General features: G+C 44.7%; 1 protein-coding gene across 1 annotated transcript in view; it reads right to left on the bottom strand.

Annotated features, from left to right (window-relative positions):
* Window positions 1–21976, bottom strand: part of POU2AF2 (POU class 2 homeobox associating factor 2) — a 154574-nt gene that overhangs the window by 8020 nt on the left and 124578 nt on the right. Inside the window, exons 3-4 of the mRNA XM_088481409.1 lie at window positions 19047–19089; window positions 15234–15532 (exon numbers count right to left, since the gene is read on the bottom strand). Of these exons, the coding sequence (XP_088337535.1) occupies window positions 15234–15532; window positions 19047–19089 (342 nt within the window). The remainder of the gene's footprint in view (window positions 1–15233; window positions 15533–19046; window positions 19090–21976) is intronic.

Genomic DNA, 21976 nt, shown 5'->3' with positions numbered 1-21976 from the left:
AACCGCTGTGAAAGCACAGCACCGACACCTTCGGCGGATGCGTCCACCTCCAGGATAAATGGCCGGGTGGAATCCAGTTGCTTTAAGATGGGAGCGGAGATGAAGGCTTGCTTAAGGAGTTGAAATGCCGAGGTAGCTTCGACGGGCCACTTAGTTGGATCTGCTCCCTTACGGGTGAGAGCTGTAATAGGAGCTACCAGTGTTGAAAAACCTTTCACAAACTTGCGATAATAGTTGGCGAATCCTAGGAACCTTTATATGGATTTTAAGGAAGAAGGAAGAGACCAATCAAGAATGGCTTGTAGTTTTGAGGAATCCATTTGAAGGCCTGTTCCGGAGATGATGTACCCCAGGAATGGTACACTTGAGACTTCAAACAGACACTTCTCTAATTTGCAAAAAAGTTGATTGGACCGCAATATCAGAAGGACTTCCTTCACCTGGTCTCGATGAGTTTGGAGGTCTTGAGAAAAAAATCAAAATGTCGTCCAAGTACACGACCACACTCTTGTACAAAAGATCCCGGAAGATTTCGTTGATGAAAAACTGGAAGACGGCTGGAGCATTACAGAGGCCGAAAGGCATAACGAGATATTCGTAGTGCCCATCCCTGGTGTTGAAGGCCGTTTTCCATTCATCGCCTGGACGGATACGAATTAAATTATAGGCCCCTCTTCGGTCGAGTTTGGTAAAAACTGTGGCTCCCTTGACTCTATCAAACAACTCTGTTATGAGAGGAAGAGGGTAGTGATACTTAATAGTTATTTCATTAAGACCCCGGTAGTCAATACACGGGTGCAGCCCACAGTCTTTCTTTTTTCCGAAGAAAAATCCAGCCCCGGCTGGAGACGTGGAGGGCCGAATGAAGCCTTTACTTAAGTTCTCTTTAATATACTCTGACATAGCTTGAGTCTCAGGGAGAGATAGAGGGTAGGTTCGGCCTCTAGGAGGATTCTTCCCGGGAATCAGATCCATGGGGCAGTCCCAATCACGATGGGGAGGTAATAGGTCTGCACTCTGTTTGCTGAAGACATCCAAAAACCCACCATAAGCTTTGGGCAGGTCAGTAGAAGCCTGTATGACAGAAGATCGGACAGGTAATACCCACTGACGGCAGCCTTTGAAGCAATTGGAACCCCAAGAGGTTATTTGCATGGTGGTCCAATCAATTTGTGGTGAATGTCTCTGTAGCCAGGGTAGTCCAAGGCTTTGGGAATCACTAGGAAGGACAGTTGTTCGGTATGGAGCACCCCAATGGTAAGTCTAAGTGGTGCTGTACGATGGGTGATGGTTCCACTAGTAATGCGACTACCATTGATGGCGGTTAAAGTGATGACCCGAGGCAACGCTTCTATGGGGATTTGATGTTTCTGGGAAAAGTCCGTAGTGACAAAGTTCTCTGCTGCTCCAGAATCCAGAAGAGCTAATACAGCTTTGGAACCTTGGGGAAGCTTTAAGTGAGCCTGGATGGTGGAATCAGACTTCCTATGTGATTCAATGGCAACCCCTAACTTAACCTCTCTGTCTTAAGTTAGGAGGAGGCGTTTCCCGGACAAATTGGATGGATGGGACAGGATCTAACTAAGTGTTGAGGAGATCGCAGTACATACAGAGGTTCTGTCTCTGCCTTTTCTGTCGTTCCTCAGCCGATAGATGAGGGTGGTTGACCTGCATGGGTTCTTCGCCCATAGGAGGAGAGGGTAAATGGGAAGCTGGACGTGGCCTTCCGCGGTCAAGTTTGCCTCTTTCCAAGGCACGCTCCCTGTGACGAAGATCCACCTTGTTGCAAAGGGAAATTAAATCATCCAAATTGTTTGGAAGGTCACGGGAAGCTAGGTTGTCTTTGAGTCTTTCTGAAAGACCACTCCAGAAGGCAGCGATGCGAGCGTCCTCGTTCCAACTGAGTTCTGATGCCAGAGTTTGGAACTGGACTACATAATGACCGACGGTCCTGCTACCCTGACGGAGGCGTAGAATATCAGCTGATGCGGAAGTGGTTCTTCCAGGTTCGTCAAAGATCTTGCGAAACGTGGAAATAAATTCAGGGTAGTTGGAGAGCAAAGGATCCGATTTCTCCCAAAGGGGCGAGACCCTGTCGAGTGCTTGGCCAGAGAGCAGAGAGATGATATATGCCACCCTGGTTCTGGCTCTTGGAAAATTGGGTGATTGTAGCTCGAACTGGATTTCGCATTGTTTAAAAAAACCCTGCATAATTTTGGGTTGCCATCGAACTTGCTCGGAGGGGAAAGCTGAAGACGAGCAGGAGGTAGAATCGGGGGAGCAGGTGACACCACAGGAGAGGCGGCTTTGGAGCCAGTGGGAGCGGGATGAGCCAATAAGGACTGGATGTTGTCCAAGCGTGATGACATATCTTGGATGAACTGGATCAACTGGGCCTGAGAGGTCTCCTGTCTTTCCAGATGAGATAGTACATCCTGCGAGGGATCTACCCCAGATCCTTGACCACCTGCCGAGTCCATCTGGCTAGTGCAAACTGTCACAATCGTGGGATTTAAAGACTGTGTTCCCGGACAGGGCATTGGACCTGTATCACTTGGCGCAGACGCCCGCAGGAGGAGACTTGGTTTAATAAAGTTCCTCCACATGAGAGGAAGCAGTGAACTAATAGGGAATTAGAGTACTGCTAGAAGTGGTGTGGTAGCTTGGAAGCCACTTGGAAAGAATGGATAGCCTTGTGTGGATGTTAGGAGCTGAGAAGCTACGTGGAGCGGCTGGATAGCCGTGGGTAGACTTTGGTAGCTGGGTGGCTACGTGGAGCGGCTGGATAGCCGTGGGTAGACATTGGTAGCTGGGTCACTACGTGGAGCGGCTGGATAGCCGTGGGTAGACGTTGGTAGCTGGGTGGCTACATGGAGCGGCTGGATAGCCGTGGGTAGATGTTGGTAGCTGGGTGGCTACATGGACTGGCTGGATAGCCGTGGGTAGATGTTGGTAGCTGGGTGGCTCCGTGGAGTGGCTGGATAGCCGTGGGTAGACGTTGGTGGCTATGTGGAGTGGCTGGATAGCCGTGGGTAGACATTGGTAGCTGGGTGGCTACGTGGAGCGGATGGATAGCCGTGGGTAGACGTTGGTGTCTGGGTAGCTACGTGGAGCGGCTGGATAGCCGTGGGTAGACGTTGGTAGCTGGGTGGCTACGTGGAGCGGCTGGATAGCCGTGGGTAGACGTTGGTAGCTGGGTGGCTACGTGGAGTGGCTGGATAGCCGTGGGTAGACGTTGGTAGCTGGGTGGCTACGTGGAGCGGCTGGATAGCCGTGGGTAGACGTTGGTAGCTGGGTGGCTACGTGGAGCGGCTGGATAGCCATGGGTAGACGTTGGCAGCTGGGTGGCTACATGGAATGGCAAAATAGCCATGGGTAGACGTTGGTAGCTGGGTGGCTATGTGGAGCGGCTGGATAGCCGTGGGGTAGACGTCGGTAGCTGTGAATGTACGTGGAGCGACTGGAGCACAGTGGGAAAGCTCACTAGGAAACTAGTTGCACTGGCAACTTGTGTCAGCATTGGGGAACCTTATATAGTGGATGCTGGGAGCTGACAGGCTGAGAGAGAAAGAGAAGACTTCTCATTGGTGGTAGTGTGTCACATGGGCAATCCAAGATGGCTGCGCCCATGGACCGGAGGACAGCGCTTCTCAGACGAAGTCAGCAGGGACCAGCGACCAGCAGGAGCCAGCGTGGGAGCAGCAGAGCAGCGGGACCTTCCAGAGGACAGCGGAGACTGGCCAGAGATAGAGGGAAGCAGCGCACAGCGCCGGAGCAAGAAGACAGCGCGGGTCAGCACCCGCAAAGGTAGGTGACGGGGTCTGATTCTGGGGTCTCCAGGGCGGCGTGTGACAGTCCCGTATCTAATGGGGATATAGGGATATCAAATTTCAATAGCCTTCCAGCATAAACCTCTCACTTTATCTGGCTCATGCCTCACCGTGATGCGGGGCTGGGGATAAATACCACCACAGGCTGAAAAGTACCTTATATGAGCTATGGATGATTGGTAGCGGATTCCGGACTCTGAGGAAATCCCGATGGGAAGAAACACGTCATGGCTTTACATCAACGGCTACAACTACCATCTATGTGAGAGATTTTATCATCTGTTGATCCTAACTTGTTTGGACACACAGTAACATTTCCAGCCTTGAGACAGCAGCGGGACAGCAGCGTCCTCCCTTGAGCATGTCGGTGCTAGCTGCATCAGCTCCCTCCGATACAACACTGGAAGGGTAGCGCTTGCCGCACAATACAGACTGAGGCAGAGCCTGGAGAACACACGCCGTCACGATGTAAACAGAGTCCGGAATCCGCTACCAATCATCCATAGCTCATATAAGGTACTTCTCAGTCTGTGGTGGTATTTATCCCCATCCCCGCATCATGGTGAGGCATGAACCGGAAAAAGTGAGAGGTTTATGCTGGAAGGCTATTGAAATTTGATATCCCTATATCCCCATTAGATACAGGACATTTGCACCCGAAAGGGTTTTCTGGTCTCAATTTGATCACCAAATAGGGGCTATTGCAAAAACAGGATCAAACAGGTGAAATACGATGAACTATTGAGTCTAGAAAAAGAGACATTACATTTGGAATTTCTCTCACATACGATAAATGCACTAAAAGCAATTTGGGGTTAATATTATTGTTCCCCCAAAAAATCAGCAGACTGCAGCTTATTGATATAGTGTGATTTGGCGTTTTTATAAATTGTGATTGTTTATCACAAGTGTCATTTTGTATATAATTGTTGTGTATGTGTTACATTGGCCAATGATTTCTATATTTTTATAGAATGTATATTAAATAATTTCTTGACATAGCTGGTTATAATATATTAATTTCATGGAGTCTCACAGCGCTGTTATCTCCTTTTGTTTTCTCTATATACGGTTGGCAACCCTAAACAGCAGCGTGACACACCAGATTTTATTGTGACTGTACGTTTGTCCCTCTTTGCAGCGCCATTGGCTTTTCTTCCTGTTTTTAGATTTACTAAGCAGTGGCTTTTACAAGGCTCCGATTCTTAGTGCTTTTACCCTATTGTCGTGTTTTGCATTTAGTATTATTGCTGTTTAAAACGGTAGTAAATTGGCAGTTTGTAAAAGCTGCCACCTAGTAAATGTAGCCCTTCATTACATATACTAAGTGGCATATCCAATTAGGTTGTGGGGTTTATAGTGCAGGGAAAAGCTCCGGGTTCCACGCCTGGAATATTCAATGTGCGGTAACTCATAGATACCGCACCGACAATTATTCGCAGGTTAAACCCTGTGGCTAATTGGATATGCCCATAAAAAGTACACAGATTTAAGACTCCCACATTCAACTCCGTGTACTTGTTCTGACAGTACAAATAACATGTTTACATTGGAAATTCAATAAACCAACTCCCTCACTCTTCCTCCTCATTCACTTTTTCTTTCTCCCTTTTTTTCTCTCCCATTAATTACTTTCATTTACAAGTCATTAGAACCGCAGGGTCTTTTACATATTTATCTGTTCCTTTCAATCTAGGTTTGGACGCCTTGTGACTTAAGCAGCTGAGCTCCGTCCCAGTTTAAGCATAATATCTGTACAAATGATGCTTAATCACTGTTTAACAATACAAGTGTTAACTGTATGCTTGGCTCTAGATGGCAGCGTCTATTGATAAAAATATTATGGAGAACCATATTGAAGCCGGGCTGGGAACTAGGACAGTTATAAGATGATGTACCGTAAACTTATATTTAACTATACAAATTCATATCTATGTTGTACAAGATATAACATAACTGGATAGTGCACGGATTTAAGCAGCTTCTTTCATAATTCAATATATAGGTCGTACAAATATGGAGACCTGTGTTTTTTTTCCCCAAAATTGTATCTGCTAGAAGTTTGTGTGCAGAGACTGCAAATTTGTGTAGCTATTTCGCCTTCTTATTGTAGCTGGTCTGCCTAAAGCAGCATTATGCTATGCTTATAAAAATAGATATTTACATGTAAAAAATCAAAAAGGCAACGATTACATCCAAATTACAGCTAGGGATCCAACTAGACTACCCTAAAGGGCTACAGGGCCTTATTCAGAAATGTACACAAACCCGATGGTTTGTGTATTATTATTATTATCATGTATTTATATGGCACCACAAGTGTTCCGCAGCGCCTTACAAAGTACATAAACAAATTGTAGACAAGCAACACACAGAACAATACAATACAGGATCAGGACATGGATAATATATATTGCTACATTAGCGACCATAACACCCAGATAAGCAACAGAGCATAAGCAACCAAGTGTTAGGTGCCCAAGTGGTGAGTAAGAAGTAGATGAAACTAAAGTAGGGAGAAGCACAAGAGGGTAGAGGGCCCTGCTCGTAAGAGCTTACATTCTAAAAGAGAGGGGACAGCTTCAATGGTGAGTTGACTGCTCTGCTTATGTGCCAGAGTTGCAGTGTGAATGTGCTGCGAAGCAGCTGCAGCACTGGTTGCTGTGTTGGAGGAGCTTGTGGAGATGGCCTGAATCCCAGAAAACAGGGAGCATTGGCCCCGTTTTCTGGGCGTGAAGAGGATAAGGTCTGTGTCTTCCATTGCAGATTTCCTGGCCTCGGCAGTGGAGTTCCGGAAACCATCCTGAGAAAACTTAGATTACCATCGGTCAGCCACTGACCATCTGAGTAAGCCTGACACACAGCAGCGTATCACAGAAGCCATTAGGAGATGTCTATATACACCAAATTCCTCATGCGGCAGTAGCATATGTTAGCATTGCTGCGCTAACATCGTACAATTCTGAATCAGGCCTATAGTCACCATTTTTCATACATAGTAGCCATATTTATACTAGGGGAGAGCGGGTTTGGATTTCTGAAATGCAAACCCCCCCGAGCCCCCCTGATCCGAGGCCGATTTAAGTCAGGCTCGAATTTTCCCGCCTGACTTGGATCTGAAATCGAGGCAAAACGTCATCATCCCGCCTTCCGGGTCTCGCGGGTTTTGGATTCTATATAAGGTACCCGCGTCTGCGCCATTTTCTCTCTCGGCTGTGGACAGTGAAGAGGGAGGTTGGGAGTTAGGGCTGGCTGGGCTGTGTAGTGTAGTGTAGTGCAGTGAAGTGTTGTGCTGTGCTGCGCTGTGCTGCTGTTGTCCATAGGGGCTGAGTCCACTCCTCCAAAGTCCATAGGGGCTGGCTGTGTTGTGCTGTGCTGCTGTTGTCCATAGGGGCTGTGTCCACTCCTCCAAAGTCCATAGGGGCTGGCTGGATTGTGTTGTGCAGTCAGTTGTCCATAGGGGCTGTGTCCACTCCAAAGTCCTGTGCAGTGTCCCAGTCCTAAAGGGGTGCTGTAGTGTTGTCCAGGGGGTGCTCTGTCCATCAGGGGTGCTCCCCCCAAGTGCAAAAAAAAAGGGCCGGCTGGTTCATCTGTTAAAGGGTGGTGTAACCCCCAAAGTGCACTCCAAACAAAATAAAAAATAATTTTCTGTGTTTGTGAATTGTGTGCACTGTGGCTGCACGTGCATCAACAAAGGAGCAGCGCCAAGCGTGCGCCTGTGTCCCATAAGCAAAGGGCCGACTGGCTTGTCCATTAAAGGGTGCTGTAACGCTCAAAGTGCACTCCAAAAAATATATATTTTTTTGTGTTTGTGAATTGTGTGAGCAGTAGCCGCACGTGCATCAACAAAGTAGCGTCAAGCGTGCGCCAGTGTCATAAGTAAAGGGCCGGATGTCTCGTCCATGAAAGGGTGCTGCAACCCCCAAAGTGCACTCCAAAAAATATATATTTTTTTCTGTGTTTGTGAATTGTGTGCACTGTACGTGCATCCTCAAAGTTGCAGTGCCAAGCGTGCGTCTGTCTGTTAAAGGGTGGAGTAACCCTCAAAGTGCGCTTTTTTTCTGTCTTTGTGAATTGTGTGCACTGTAGCTTCACGTGTATCAACAAAGGAGCAGCGCCAAGCGTGCGCCTGTGTCCCATAAGTAAAGAGCCGGCTGGCTCATTTCTTAAAGGGTGGTGTAACCCCCAAAGTGCACTAGTCTCCACCAATAATAAAAAATTATTTTCTGTGTTTGTGTGCGCCTTAGCCGCACGTATATATCAATGTAACATAAATGGAGGACCAAACTTTCTCCGATAAAAATAAAATAGGGAAAGATCAAGAACCACTTCTTCCTAGTGCTGAAGCTGCTGCCACTAGTCATGACATAGACGATAACATGCCATCAACGTCGTCTGCCAAGGCCGATGCCCAATGTCATAGTAGAGGGCACATACAATCCCAAATGACAAAGTTCAGGAAAATGACCTTAAAAAAAATATTTCAATCATCTGAGGAGAAACGTAAACTTGCCAATATGCCATTTACAACACGGAGTGGCAAGGAACGGCTAAGGTCAATCCCTATGTTCATGACTAGTGGTTCAGCTGCACATGATGATGGAAGCCCTCATCTCGCTAAAAAAAATCAAACGAGTTAAGCTGGCAAAAGCACAGCGAAGAACTGTGCGTTCTAAGAAGATATCACAAAACCCAAAGGAGAGTCCAAGTGTGGTGGCGGTTGCGATGCCTGACCTTCCCAGCACTGGACGGAAGAGGTGGCTCTTTCCATCATTTGCACGCCCTCTGCAAGTGCTGAAAGGAGCACCCACAGTCCACTTGCTGATATGCAAATTGAAGATGTCACTGTTGAAGTACAATAGGATGAGGATACTGGTGTAGCTGGTGCTGAGGAGGAAGTTGGCAAGGAGGATTCTGATGGTGATGTGGTTTGTTTAAATCAGGCTCCGGGGGAGACAGTTGTTGTCCGTGGGATGAAAAAACCCATCACGGTAATGCCTGGGCAGAAGACCAAACATTCCACCTCTTTGGTCTGGCAATATTTCTATCCAAATCTGGACAACAACTGTCTTGCCATATGTACCATATGTAAAGGTGAAATAAGTAGGGGTAGGGACGTTAACCACCTAGGAACATCCTCCCTTATACGTCACCTGCAGCGCGTTCAGAAAAAGTTACTGTCAAGTTCATAACCTTTGGCTAAGACAGTAAGCAGTCCAGGGACACCTAAATCCCTTTGTCCTGTTGTATCCAAGTACCTGCAAACCACACCGTCAACTCCCTCCTTGTCAATTTCCTCCTTAGCCAGGATCGGAAGTAGTCATGCAGGTCATGTCACTGGCATGACTGACTCTCCTATCTGGGATTCCTCCTGAGGATCCTGCATTGCTACGCCTACTGCTGCCACTGCTGCTGTTGCTGCTGGGAGTTGTTCATCATCCCAGAGAGGAAGTAGGAACACCGCTACTTTTACTAAACAATTGACCCTCCAACAGTCCTTAGTGAGGAGGATGAAGTGTGACAGCAGTCATCCTGAAGCAAAACGTATAACTGAGGCCTTGACTGCTATGTTGGTGTCTGGTATCCGCCATTAGTGCAGTGGGATTTAGACAATTGATGAAGGTAGTGTGTCCCCGGTTCCAAATCCCGTCTAGATTCCACTTCACTAGGCAGGCGATACCGAGACTGTACAGAAACGTCAGAAAAAGTGTCCTCAGTGTCCTGAAAAATGCAGTTGTACCCAATGTCTACTTAACCACGGACATGTGGACAAGTGGAACAGGGCAGACTAAGGACTATATGACTGTGACAGCCCACTGGGTAGATGTATCACCTTACGCAGCAACAACAGCAGCGTCACCAGTAGCAGCATCTCAGAAACGCCAGCTCGTTCCAAGGCAGGCTACGCTGTGTATCACCAGTTTCAGTAAGAGGCACACCGCCGACAACCTCTTAGAGAAACTGAGGGAAATCATCACCCAATGGCTTACCCCACTTAGACTCTCCTGGGGATTTGTGATATCTGACAACGCCACCAATATTGTGCGGGCATTATATCTGGGCAAATTCCAGCACGTCCCATGTTTTGCTCACACAATAAACTTGGTGGTGCAGAATTTTCTGAAAAGCGACAGGGGCATGCCATAGACACTTTGGGTGGCCCGAAAAATTTCTGGCCACTTTCGCCATTCAGCGACTGCGTGCTGAAGACTGGAGCGCCAGCAAACACTCTTGAACCTGCCCCGCATACACTTGAAGCAAGAGGTTGTGATGCGGTGGAACTCACCCCTCTATATGCTTCAGAGGATGGAGGAGCAGCAAAAGGCCATTCAAGCCTATACATCCACCTATGACATAGGCAAAGGAGGGGGTATGCACTTGACTCAAGCGTAGTGGAGAATGATTTCCGTGTTGTGCAAGGTTCTCCAGCCCTTCGAACTTGCCACACGTGAAGTCAGTTCAGACACTGCCAGCTTGAGTCAGGTCATTCCCCTAATCAGGCTTTTGCAGAAGGAGCTGGAGAAAGTGAAGGAGGAGCTAAGACGGAGCGATTCCGCATGGCATGTGGGACTTGTGGATGAAGCCCTTCATTTGCTTTGCCAGGATTCCAGGGTGGTCAATCTGTTGAAATCAGACCACTACATTTTGGCCACCGTGCTCGATCTTTCCGGCCGACACAAGCCTGCAGAGGTGCAAAGACCTGCTGGTGAAAACACTGTCAGCTGAAGCGGAACGTGACATGTCAACAGCTCCTTCTTCATTTTCTCCCGCAACTGGGGCTGCCAGGAAAAAACTTAGGTATCCTAAGCAACCCGCTGGCGGTGATGCAGGGTAGGCAGGACCAAGTTTGGACATCTGGTCCAGACTGAAGGACCTGGCAACAATTTCTGACATGTCTGCTGTCACTTCATATGATACTGTCACCATTGACAGAATGGTGGAGGATTACATTGGTGACAGCATCCAAGTATGCATGTCAGATAGTCCGTAACTGTACTGGCAGGAAAAAGAGGCAATTTGGAGGCCCCTGTACAAACTGGCTCTATTTTACCTGAGTTGCCCCCCCCTCCAGTGTGTACTCCGAAAGAGTCTTTAGTGCAGCAGGGAACCTTGTCAACAAAAGGTATAGGAGGTTGCTTCCACAAAATGTGGAGAAGATGATGTTCATAAAAATTAATTATCAACTCTTCCAGGGAGACCAGCCTCCAGAACGTACAGAGGGACCTGTGGTGGTGGATTCCAGCGGGGACGAATTAATACTCTGTGAGGATAAGAATGTACACAACACCGAAGAGGGTGAGGAATCGGTGGATGAGGAGGATGAGGACGACATCTTGCCTCCGTAGAGCCAGTTTGTGCAGGGACAGATTAATTGCTAGCTTGTTTTGTGGGGGCCCAAACGAACCAATCATTTCAGCCACAGTCGTGTGGTAGACCCTGGCGCTGAAATGATTGGTTTGTTAAAGTGTGCATGTCCTGTTTATACAATATAAGGGTGGGAGGAAGGGCCCAAGGACAATTCCATCTTGCACCTCTTTTTTTTCTTTGCGTTCTGTACTGCTTGGGGCCTAGTTTTTCAAACTGCCATCCTGTCTGCCACTGCATTGTCACTCCTAGATGGGCCACGTGTTTGTGCCGCCCACTCGTGTCGCTTAGCATAGTCATCCAGCTACCTCGGTGCAACCTTTTGGACATAAAAACAGTATTGTGAGGTGTAAGGGGTTCAGAATAGACTGGAAATGAGTGGAAATTAAGGTTATTGAGGTTAATAATAGCATAGGAGCAGAAAAACCCACAAATTCTGTGATTTTAGCTGTTTTTATGCTTTTTTTTTTTTAAAAGTACAGATCTAAAACACAAAACCCAGAACCCAAAACACGGAAGGGTGGTTTTGGCAAAACCAATCCAGATCCAAAACATGAAGAAAGATCCAGATCCAAAACCAAAAACACAAAATACGAAAAGTGGCCGGTGCACACCCCTAATTTATACATTATAGAGGATGGTCAGCATTATTATTATTATTTTTTTTACTTAGGATTAGCGCCAATACTGCCAGTGATAGCATGCAATGTTTTCCATGTACATGCTGGTGTTTGTGGTTCAATATGGAAAAAAAAAACATGAGCTGCAATGAATTTTTAGAGAGATTGCTCACATTACCAGCATTCTGAGCTATATGACCGGGCAGAATATAATAAAAAGTCACATTAAAAAATATGGATTACTTGTCACTAATTAATAAAACATACTTAATTAAGGGTCGCTAAACATAATAAAAATATTGATGATCCATAATTATTTTATTATTGGAGGAAATAATGTTTAAAAATAAAAACATTTAAAAGTATGCATATTATAATATTTTTTAGATTACTTGAGGCCATATTAATTAATTAATTAATTCAATTCATTCATTTTAAAAGCACCAATTATATTTCAAACTTGTGGCAGTACAAGTGCTTACATGGATGTACTTTTGTCATTAATTAATATGGTCTCAATTAACATAAAATATTATTATCTACATAATTTAATTAAAATGTTCCTATCTTTTATCAATATTGCCGACACAATAAATTAATAAATTATTTAAATAAATAATTATGATCCATCAAGATATTTATTATTTTGTGGGGCCTTATATTAAGAATTGTAAAAAGATATGAGCACTATATATATGGTAACATGATCTGTAGCAATAACATATAAACTAAAACTGTAATAGATATCAAAATAGAACTGAGGGAAAAAAAAAGGAGAGAAGAAAAAAAAACTTTTAAAACAAAACAATAAGGTTGCTGATTGCAATAATGTTTAAGCTATTTTGAGAATAAGTGGCTGCTTCTGTGAAGCCAACTTGACTGGTTTGCGCACGCGCACTCTGATGCATATGTATGCGCAGAACGCAACAATTGGCCAATTGCGTGCATATAAGCAATTGCAATCCAAGCTGCATTAGGCCCTGATTGTGCACCTGTGAGTCTCTGTCTGTGAGAGCTGCAAACTCCTGACTACAGGCAGTCTTTGGCAATCCAGCTGATGAGTAAGACCTGAGCTGCAGAGATCATGTGAATGTACTGTTCCAGTCCTTTAGTGCTGATCATTGTCTCTACATGGCTCCAGTGTGCAGCTTTGTCAGCGGAAGCAGGGTCTTCTCTGTGGTGCCAGTGTCCGGCATTCTCCATGTGCTCTGAGACAGGGCGCCGCCATCTTCCACAGGATCACCTGATCGGATCACTGCCAATCCGGAGCTGACACTGAGTCAGCTGTATTCTGCATTCAGTCTCCCATTGCCAGTTCAACTGTATTCACAGCTCTTGCTGCATGTGGAGAGAGCGCTCCTGTGTTAGGTCCTCAGAGTGACTCCTGTGCTATTTCACCTTGCACTTCTGGCTCCATCGGTTTCAGATGATAATTACAGTCCATCAGTCCCAGCCGATGACCATAGTCCATTGGTCCCAGCCGATAACCACAGTTCATCGGTTTCAGCCACTATTCACAGTTCATCGGTTCCAGATGATTTTCACAGTTCATCGGTTCCAGCTGATAACCACTGTCCATAGGTCCCAACCCATAACCACTGTCCATAGGTCCCAACCGATAACCACAGTCCAGTGGTCCCAGCTGATAACCACAATCCAGTGGTCCCAGCCGATAACCACGGTCCATTGGTCCCTGCCAAGTTTCACAGTTCATCGGTCCCAGCCGATATTCACAGATCATCGGTTCCAGCCATAATCACAGTCCATCAGTTCCAGCCGATATTCACAGTTCATCGGTTCCAGCTGATAACCACAGTTCATCGGTTCCAGCCGATAATCACAGTCCATCAGTCCTTACCAATAACCACTGCTCTTCGGTTCGTATCGATAACTACAGCTCATCGGTTCTTGCTAACAACCATCTCTCATCAGACTTTACCAATAACTACAAATCATCGGATCCTACCGATAACCACAGACTCACATTTCCTGTCCATTCCCCAGTTCCAGTGCTAGTACCGAGTGGCCCAGCCAGGGAGCCGCGACTTGCCCGTCAGACACCGCAAAGTCCATATCTCCTTGCGGGGGTCTCTGATGAACACCACCAGCATGTTAGACTCTGCACCTCTGGTCTGGGTCTCTACTAATATTCAGTACTAGTTTCAGTACCCAGTCCCACACAGGAGTAGGAGATACATCTGCCCAGCAACCTTTATAACAGTATCCGCAGAGTCCCTGTCACATACAGACCCTAGTCTGGATCCACAAATAAAAGCAATCTGTGGCAGTGGCTTCTTGTTCCACTCTGCAAGGACAGAGAGCATAAAATGCATGCAGTATGAGCAATCTCCCCGGCCAGAGGCACCCCTTTTATACTGCAAGTCTTTTTGGTGGTTTTACATCAAGTTTACAAGTCATAGCCTATGACATTTGGTGACTTGTATATTTGACAGTACAAAAATCTGGACACCAATTTGTACCCAGTGGAGAGTGATTCTGGCGGATGTCTGGAGAGTTTGCCGCTAGTCGATTTCTGTTACATAGAAAGTCACCAGAATATATATATATATATATATAAAAAACAAAAAATCGGAGGCTATTTCATTCTTTTTTTTAACATTGGACTTATATAATATATAAGCATATGATCTTTTTCATAACTGTTCGTTTTATGCATTTTCCAAATAGTACATAAATGGCCCACTGACCATGATTAGAATAGGAGATTTAGGGCTTGATTCAGAGCGCTCGCTTGCGCTGTGCATTCACAAGCGGCCCAATGTTCTGCGTACGTGCATGCACATGCTTCGTTCTGCACGTGCGCGAACTACACATTGCGATCGCAACCCTCTCGCTCGCCCAGCAAAGGCAGCCCAGGGTAATGAGTGACAGGAGAGGCCGTTTGTGGGTGGTAAAAGGGGCAGGACACTAATAACGGGGGAGTGGAGATATGAACGCAGACGTGCCTGAGTGTTTCAACGCCGTTTTAGAGGCATGCATAATTAACAGGCAGCGTCATAGTACACGTCACCTGCCTTTTTGTTACACTGATTTCCTTGCAATGCTTGCGGTAGGGTAAAGCAACCGCAAGCACTGCGTTAGCATCCGATGGTGCTCGATGTACCAATGTTTTAATACACTTCCTGGAGATGACGTGTGCTGGTGGGCGGCTCTGCCTGTGCGATTGGGCGTACGCTCAGACAAAGTGGCAACTCGCTAAGACATGGTGGGCGTGCTTATGCCTTGGCTAGCGTTCGCTTCCCGTGGCGTCACTTTGACAAATTTGCATATGCATCCAACGAGCGCACGCAGATAGTGAGCGGGTCTGAATCAGGCCCTTCGTTTTTGTAAGTATCAGAGTAGTATACTGAAATGTTGCTAGTTATTATACATTAAGTAGTTTAGCTATTTTGCTTACCAATAAATAATGAGCTGGGTCTCCAGAGAAGTGAGGTAGGAGTGGTGGCAGTGATGAGGCACTGAACAAAGAGCCACCGGCTGATGCTATTGATGTGCTTCTGTAGTCACCGATAGAATCAGTGAAATAGGTATCCAACAAAGGTGGGTAGCTCTGCACAGATGCAGGATCACATCCTATTGACTTTGGTCCCAGAGATGAAGAGTAGATGTCATTTGAGTACTGCTTTACTGCATGAAACTCAGATTCAGGAAGGAAAGATCTTCTAACACCATAATAACCAGACAGTGCAGGTGAACCTAGCAGAATATAGTAATGATTAATAAATGCTTGCAGGTCACAGTCATGAGAATAATAAGATTAAAATGACAAAGAATATAGTTATACAAATTGGCAATGCGATTTTTCTTATTACAAAAGCAATTCTGCAGTAATGCAAGCAAAATAGTTATTATAAAAATGATATACCCAAATAAACACAAAGGTATGCCAAAGTATTAGACCCAAAATGAAATAAGTTTGAATAAAACCCTCAAAGACTCTCAAATCTCATCTGGTTCAACTGGAGTTGAAATAATTTTAAGCTTTAAAATACATATTTCTAAAATACAAGAATTAGTCCAACACACCATAAATAAACTTGTGCTATATCTCGAGGAATAGTCTCCAATGTATTTTAAATTGCTTAGAACTTCTGCCTTTATACAGTATCATCATAATTTGTTTCCATAATATCAGTTACCCTTATACTCTTGAATAGACATTTATGCATTTTATATGAAGCTATATTTTTATTTTCCAAATAAATTTGAACAGCTACACAGCTTATTGAAATTAATATTTATTTAGTAGCAGATAATAAAAGTAATGCAAAAGAGCTTAGAGGCCGCCACCCCCCATTGAAGACGCCAGAAGCCCTGGGGAGGCTGCGCCCCCCACCCAGGAGAAGACACCCAAAGCCCTGGTTGAGCAGCGGCCATGAAAAAGAGCTTAAAGGCCTCCGCACCCCAGGTGAAGATGCTGTATAATGAACTTTTATTGTAATATTAAAGTGTATTGTGTTTATTTTAATATTTCTTTTGCAGGTGAACTACAGGTGTCAGCAAGCCCGTAATGCCCCGCATGCTGGTACTTGTAATTCTCCAAGTACCAGCATGTGGGGGAGGCTTGCTAGGACCTGTAGTTCTACTGCAAAAGACATTTTTTTTTATTTTTTTACACTACACATTTTACACAATCATTACTCCTCTTCTAGAAAGGGTCCGGTGCTGGTTATGGATAATACAGGGTACTCCTACACTTTTTGTCCCCTGTATTTCCAAAACCAGGACCGGCTCAGCTGAGCCCAGTGTTGGTTGTGTTAAATACAGGGGGACCCTATGTCTTTTGTCCCCTGTATTTTCACAACCAGGACCAGCTGTGAAAAGTCCGGGGCTGGTTGTGCTTTGGGGAGGAGGGGTGCCAGTTTTTTTTCATTTTCTTTACACAGATGCATGGACGGATGCATCTGTGTCTTATTTTTTTTTTCCCTCAGATGAATGCCGCACGGATCGCACTGATCCGTGCATGCATCTCTGAATAATTTTTTGACACAGATGCCTGCATCACAGATCTCACTAATCCATGCATGCAGTCAGCTATCTTTAGATCTTGCATGATAATTCTTATGTCAAAATGTGCTGTTTAAGCACCATATCATGGCCTGGAGTTCCGTGGAGCAGCCGGGTAGAGTTAAACGGAAATAATTCATGATATTGCATCGTGAGCACATCACTCTGTGTGTAGTGACCTTATGAAGCAGTTCACGGCTGAAACCGTCAGCGCCAGTGAGCCCCTCTGTCCCCCACTGCTGCCTCTGTGCACTGTCCTGTTGCTGCCACTGCTCCACACCCCCGCTGCTGCCCCTGAAGCCATCTCTCCCTCTGCTCCCCCAAAACACCTCCTGTGTGCTGTCCCCTCCACCACCATCGCTAGAGCACCATTTGTTGCCCTTTGCTGCTCCCGTCCCTGATGGTTAATAAATAGTAAATATGCAATGAAATTCCATAGACAAAAAACCTTATGGTTTCACATATCCCATTAAAGCTTCAAAAGATACGATCTGAAATTTCACAAAACCTACTGAAGTTTTTGACACTCAAACTTAAAAAAGTAATGAAATTCCGATCATTAAGTTGCCTTAATGGACATGTTCCTTGCACAATACAGATATGGTATGCCATCATACCCTGTGGTTAACATCAGATTCAGCACTCTCACAGAGTGAGATTGCTATCACTCATAAAATGGTGGAGCTGCTAATTCACAGACAGAAAGGCATGGAGTGAGTGGAAGATTAAGCAGTACAGATGGGGGAAGACAGTGATGCAGATGGGTGGAAAACAGTGGTGCGAATGGGAGGACAAAGTCATGCAGATGGGTGAAAAACTGGTGCGGATGGGGGGAAAACAGCAGCGTGGATGAGGGGGAGACAGAGTGACATGGTTTGGAGGGACAGAGCGATGTGGATGGGGTACACAATGGCATGGATGCGGGAAGACAGAGCAGCGCAGATGGGTAAAGACAGATTGGTGCGGATGAATCTCAATCTGTAAAAGTGCTGAATCTGCAGTTAACCACAGGGTGTGAGGCATACCATATCTGTATTGCGCAAGGAACATGTCCATTAAGGCATCAACCTTAATGATCAGAATTTCATTGCTTTTTTAAGTTTGAGTGGCAAAAATTCAGTAGGTTTTGTGAACTTTCAGATCATGTCTAAGAAACCTTAACGGGACATGTGAAACCATAAGGTTTTTTGTCTATGGAATATAACCATATATTTCTATATAAACACATATTGTAGGTATTAAATAGCTATTGTTTCTACATATGTACTGTTTTACGGGAGGTAGTTGAAATCCTGGCTTTCGGGATGCCGGCGTTCATATGTCGGTGCCGGTATTTTGACACTAGTCAGAATCCTGGTGCTGGCATCCTGACCACTGACATCCAGACAGTAAGTAGTGTGGTTAGGGGAAGGGTTAGGGGCTAATGTTAGACACTAGGGGGAGGGTTAGGGTTATGAACCAGGGGGAGAGGGTTAGGGTTAGGCACTAGGGGAGGAGGGTTAGGTTTAGGCACTGGGCTGGAGGTTAGGGGTGAGACAGAGAAAAAATAGACAAAGGGTTGGAATGGGAAAGGGGGTTCCTAAAATAATAGCTAGCAACCCAGTGAATGGCAGGTCTTAATGACAAATATACTTATATTTTTCATTGCTATATTTATAATTATGATGTGATTATTAATTACTCATATAACATTAAGTACCTTCATAATGACAATTCCATTAGGCTTGTTTAAACACAATTTATTTATCTACATATAATCACACATCAACATATTACTTTTTTGCGTATTTTTGATGACACTATTAGCCAGAAATGCATTATACATTTAAAATGTTCTTTAACTGAAGTGATTTTAATTTTTAAAATTGGACGAATATATGTTAGTAAGTGCACTAATTTACATTATGTATCTTTATATTTGTTACATTTTATCAGACATACTTTTTTAAGCTACATATGTATCTAGCTAAAAGTGGTCAAATAAATTTATAATAACTTTAATACCTGAAAGGATTCTTAAACACTATTTTCTGTGAAACAACATAATTAAAACATAACATGAAACATTTAAATTGTTTCAAAGCGTCAATATCCACATTTATAAAAATACAATATAGCAGCTATAGAAATAAAATAAAATGCCTTTATGTTTTTGCCAAGGGCGAAAAGCATTGTTTAATATTATCTAACGTAATATACTTACTTGACATTTGGACAAATGGAGCCTGGGAAACATTGGTACTGCCCTGTAAATGAAAGATATATTTCAACTTTTCCCATAAACAATCCAAGCTTAAAGAACATAATAAAATAAAATATATATATAAAATATGTAGTACAGTTCATTCTGAAATTTCAGGCCACACAAAGGCTGTTAAATAGTAATATGGAATAATTCCATGAAAACACACTAAAATTGCAAATCAAGCAATGATTTTTGAACCCTGAGTTTATTTTGCATTTATTTCACACTGGACAAGCATAAAGAAGTACCGGTATTATAGAGCAATACACAATTCAGTCATATCTATGCATATCTCCAGTTGTTACCGAGTGGGTGGAACTTGGCTGCAATGGGGTAGAGTTAGATGATGGCATGTCAGCGGAGATACAGGCTATACAAAGCTGATCATATACTTAAATATGCCTCTTTTCAAACATATCACTTACTCAAAGGAAAAATCTAGAGCATGTGCGTACTGATAATGATTTTGGGTGTGATAGGGGAGGTTCAGCTACAGAGATAAGTACAGGTCTGCCTAAGAATATGCACATTTGTTCCATACATGCTATTGTGGGTGTCTGTGTTCCCTAACTCTAAATGGGTGTAATGCTACTTTGGAAACTTACAATTCTGCAACACAATTTTTTTGCACCCGACTTTGCTTTCACCAACTTGTATGATTACGGACTTGGGGCTCTGTGTATCCATTTTATATCATATGCTGATAATATGCTCAGTGGAGACCAGAAACTGATTATAGTATAGAGAGTTAGTGATGGACAGTCACTTTGATTGCACATACTGAGGCCGATACTGAGTTGGACAGAAATCATGGTATGTTCTACACTAAATGCATAGTTTTGCCCATATGCACACTTGTACACATCTAAGTAGCCGGATTGCCACTATCTGTACCAGTGGCATTACTTGGTAGGTGCGGGTCTCACCAGGTGACACCATCCGAGGGGTGACCCCCTCTGATGGTGTCACCGAGGAGCCACACTGTGTGTCCTGAGAACGTGGGGCATGATATGTGGTCACACCCACAAAATGTCATACAGATGTGGCTTCGCAGCAGTGAGAACAAGCCCCCCATTTGGCCAGTGCATGCATGCAGACCACCATGCCACACCGGCGAGTGTCACCAGCTATAGTGACACCACTGATCTGTACATTTAATTTGATACCTGTCATCATCATCTTACACACTTGGCCCTATACAAGGGGCAACAGAGGCATACTTACGCATTTGGCCAACTCTGCATAGCCCCCAATTCTGTCAATACACCCTCACTGAAGTTAGTCAATATGCCAGCGCCCTATCATAGCCCAGTTAAGACCCTTGGAATGCAAATGATGACTAAAATGCATAAGACTTTGTACCACCAGCAGTTGCATACACGGAGGCAGCTCGAAGGTCTGAAGGGCGTTTTTTTTTTTGGACCGGCCTTCTGGCCGCTTGCCAAGCTGTGCGTGACCACCCAAAGCTTTAACGAGTGGCCAGGTGATGGTCGCAAGGGTCCCGACAAATCGCGACCATCGGGCTTGTGACGAGACCCTTGTGGTAGGGTCTCATCTGCCGCAAGCCCCAGTGAGCTTCCGGCTCTAATAGAGCCGGAAGCTCACTACTGACATCACTCGTGATGTCAGTAGGGCCACCCCCAAATGGCAGGCGTTCCTTCGGGAACGCCTCCATTTGGCAAGCCACCCCCCTGATCCGCCTACAAAATGTGGTGAGCTGTCGATCAACATCGACAGCCGCCCCATTTGTATCGAGCCCCGGAGCGAGGAAATTTCTCACTCGCTCAGGGGCTCGGGCACGCCATGCGTGCGCAATGCCCGGCCATCAACCCGCTTGCGAGCGCTATGCGCTTGCGAGCGGGTCTGATTCAGGCCCTTATTTCCAGACCACGCACGAAGGGAAAACAAGATATGCTTTTAAAACTTTCTTGCATTCAATCCTGTATCTATTTCCTTTGCGCCTTTTTCTGTAGATTTTCATCCATACTGAAATCATAGATTTTTTTTTTAACCATATAGAGCAGGCCTGGCCAACCTTCAGCTAATGTGAAACTACACGTCCCAGCATTTCCCTTCCACCGATCAGCTGGTAAAGCATGCTGAAATTTGTAGTTTCACAACAGCTGAAGAGCCGCAAGTTGGCCAGGACTGATCTAGAGCATTTGGTCATTTTGAAAATATTTACTTACAATGCTTAAGACAGCACCAGGCAAGGATGTAAATACAGGATGCAATGAAAGGCGGTCACCTCCGGCTCCTGGTATGAACTTACGCCTCTGGCACTTGCTGTTTATTTAGCCATCTTCGCAATTGATATAGAAGTTTGTTAAGCTCAGTTGAAACTTGGTATGCATATTCAGAGCTATTGCATTTTATTTATCTATTACTGAATCAATAGGAGCTGTAGTGTGTATTATGTAAGCAACACACATATGCAAGAAAGAAAATTTAATTAATACACAAACACATTTTATAATACAAACCAGTGCTACTGACTAATAATAAAGCAAACGTAAATGACAAAAACAAAAAAGGGCGGTAGAATTAAATATGCCCAATTACTTCTATTTTTGAGACAGAGGAGATGACAGACTTTGCAATTTTTGCATACAGCAAACAGTAAGTTCCTGCTGCATACGGCAGACAAATTCATAGGTTAAAATTTGAATGAAATTTGCCCATGGGAGGTTTCTTAAGAGCAGCAGCTGTCCAGAAAGAAAAAAATACTATATGAAAATAGAGACGCTGTGAGATCTGCGTGTTTACCGTTTGTCAAAACTAAAGAGCTGATGATAGACAAAAACAAGAGGGTTTTTTTTTTTTTGCAAGCAGGAAAATGTTCGGTCCATTCATGAAGTTTGAAAGTTTTACATTTAAAAATATATTTT

Source organism: Taudactylus pleione, unplaced genomic scaffold, assembly GCF_031769625.1.
Source record: "Taudactylus pleione unplaced genomic scaffold, aTauple2 ptg000270l, whole genome shotgun sequence".
Taxonomy (NCBI): Eukaryota; Metazoa; Chordata; class Amphibia; order Anura; family Myobatrachidae; genus Taudactylus; species Taudactylus pleione.
Note: the sequence above shows the minus strand (reverse complement) of the source record. Positions and strands in the feature narration are given on the sequence as shown.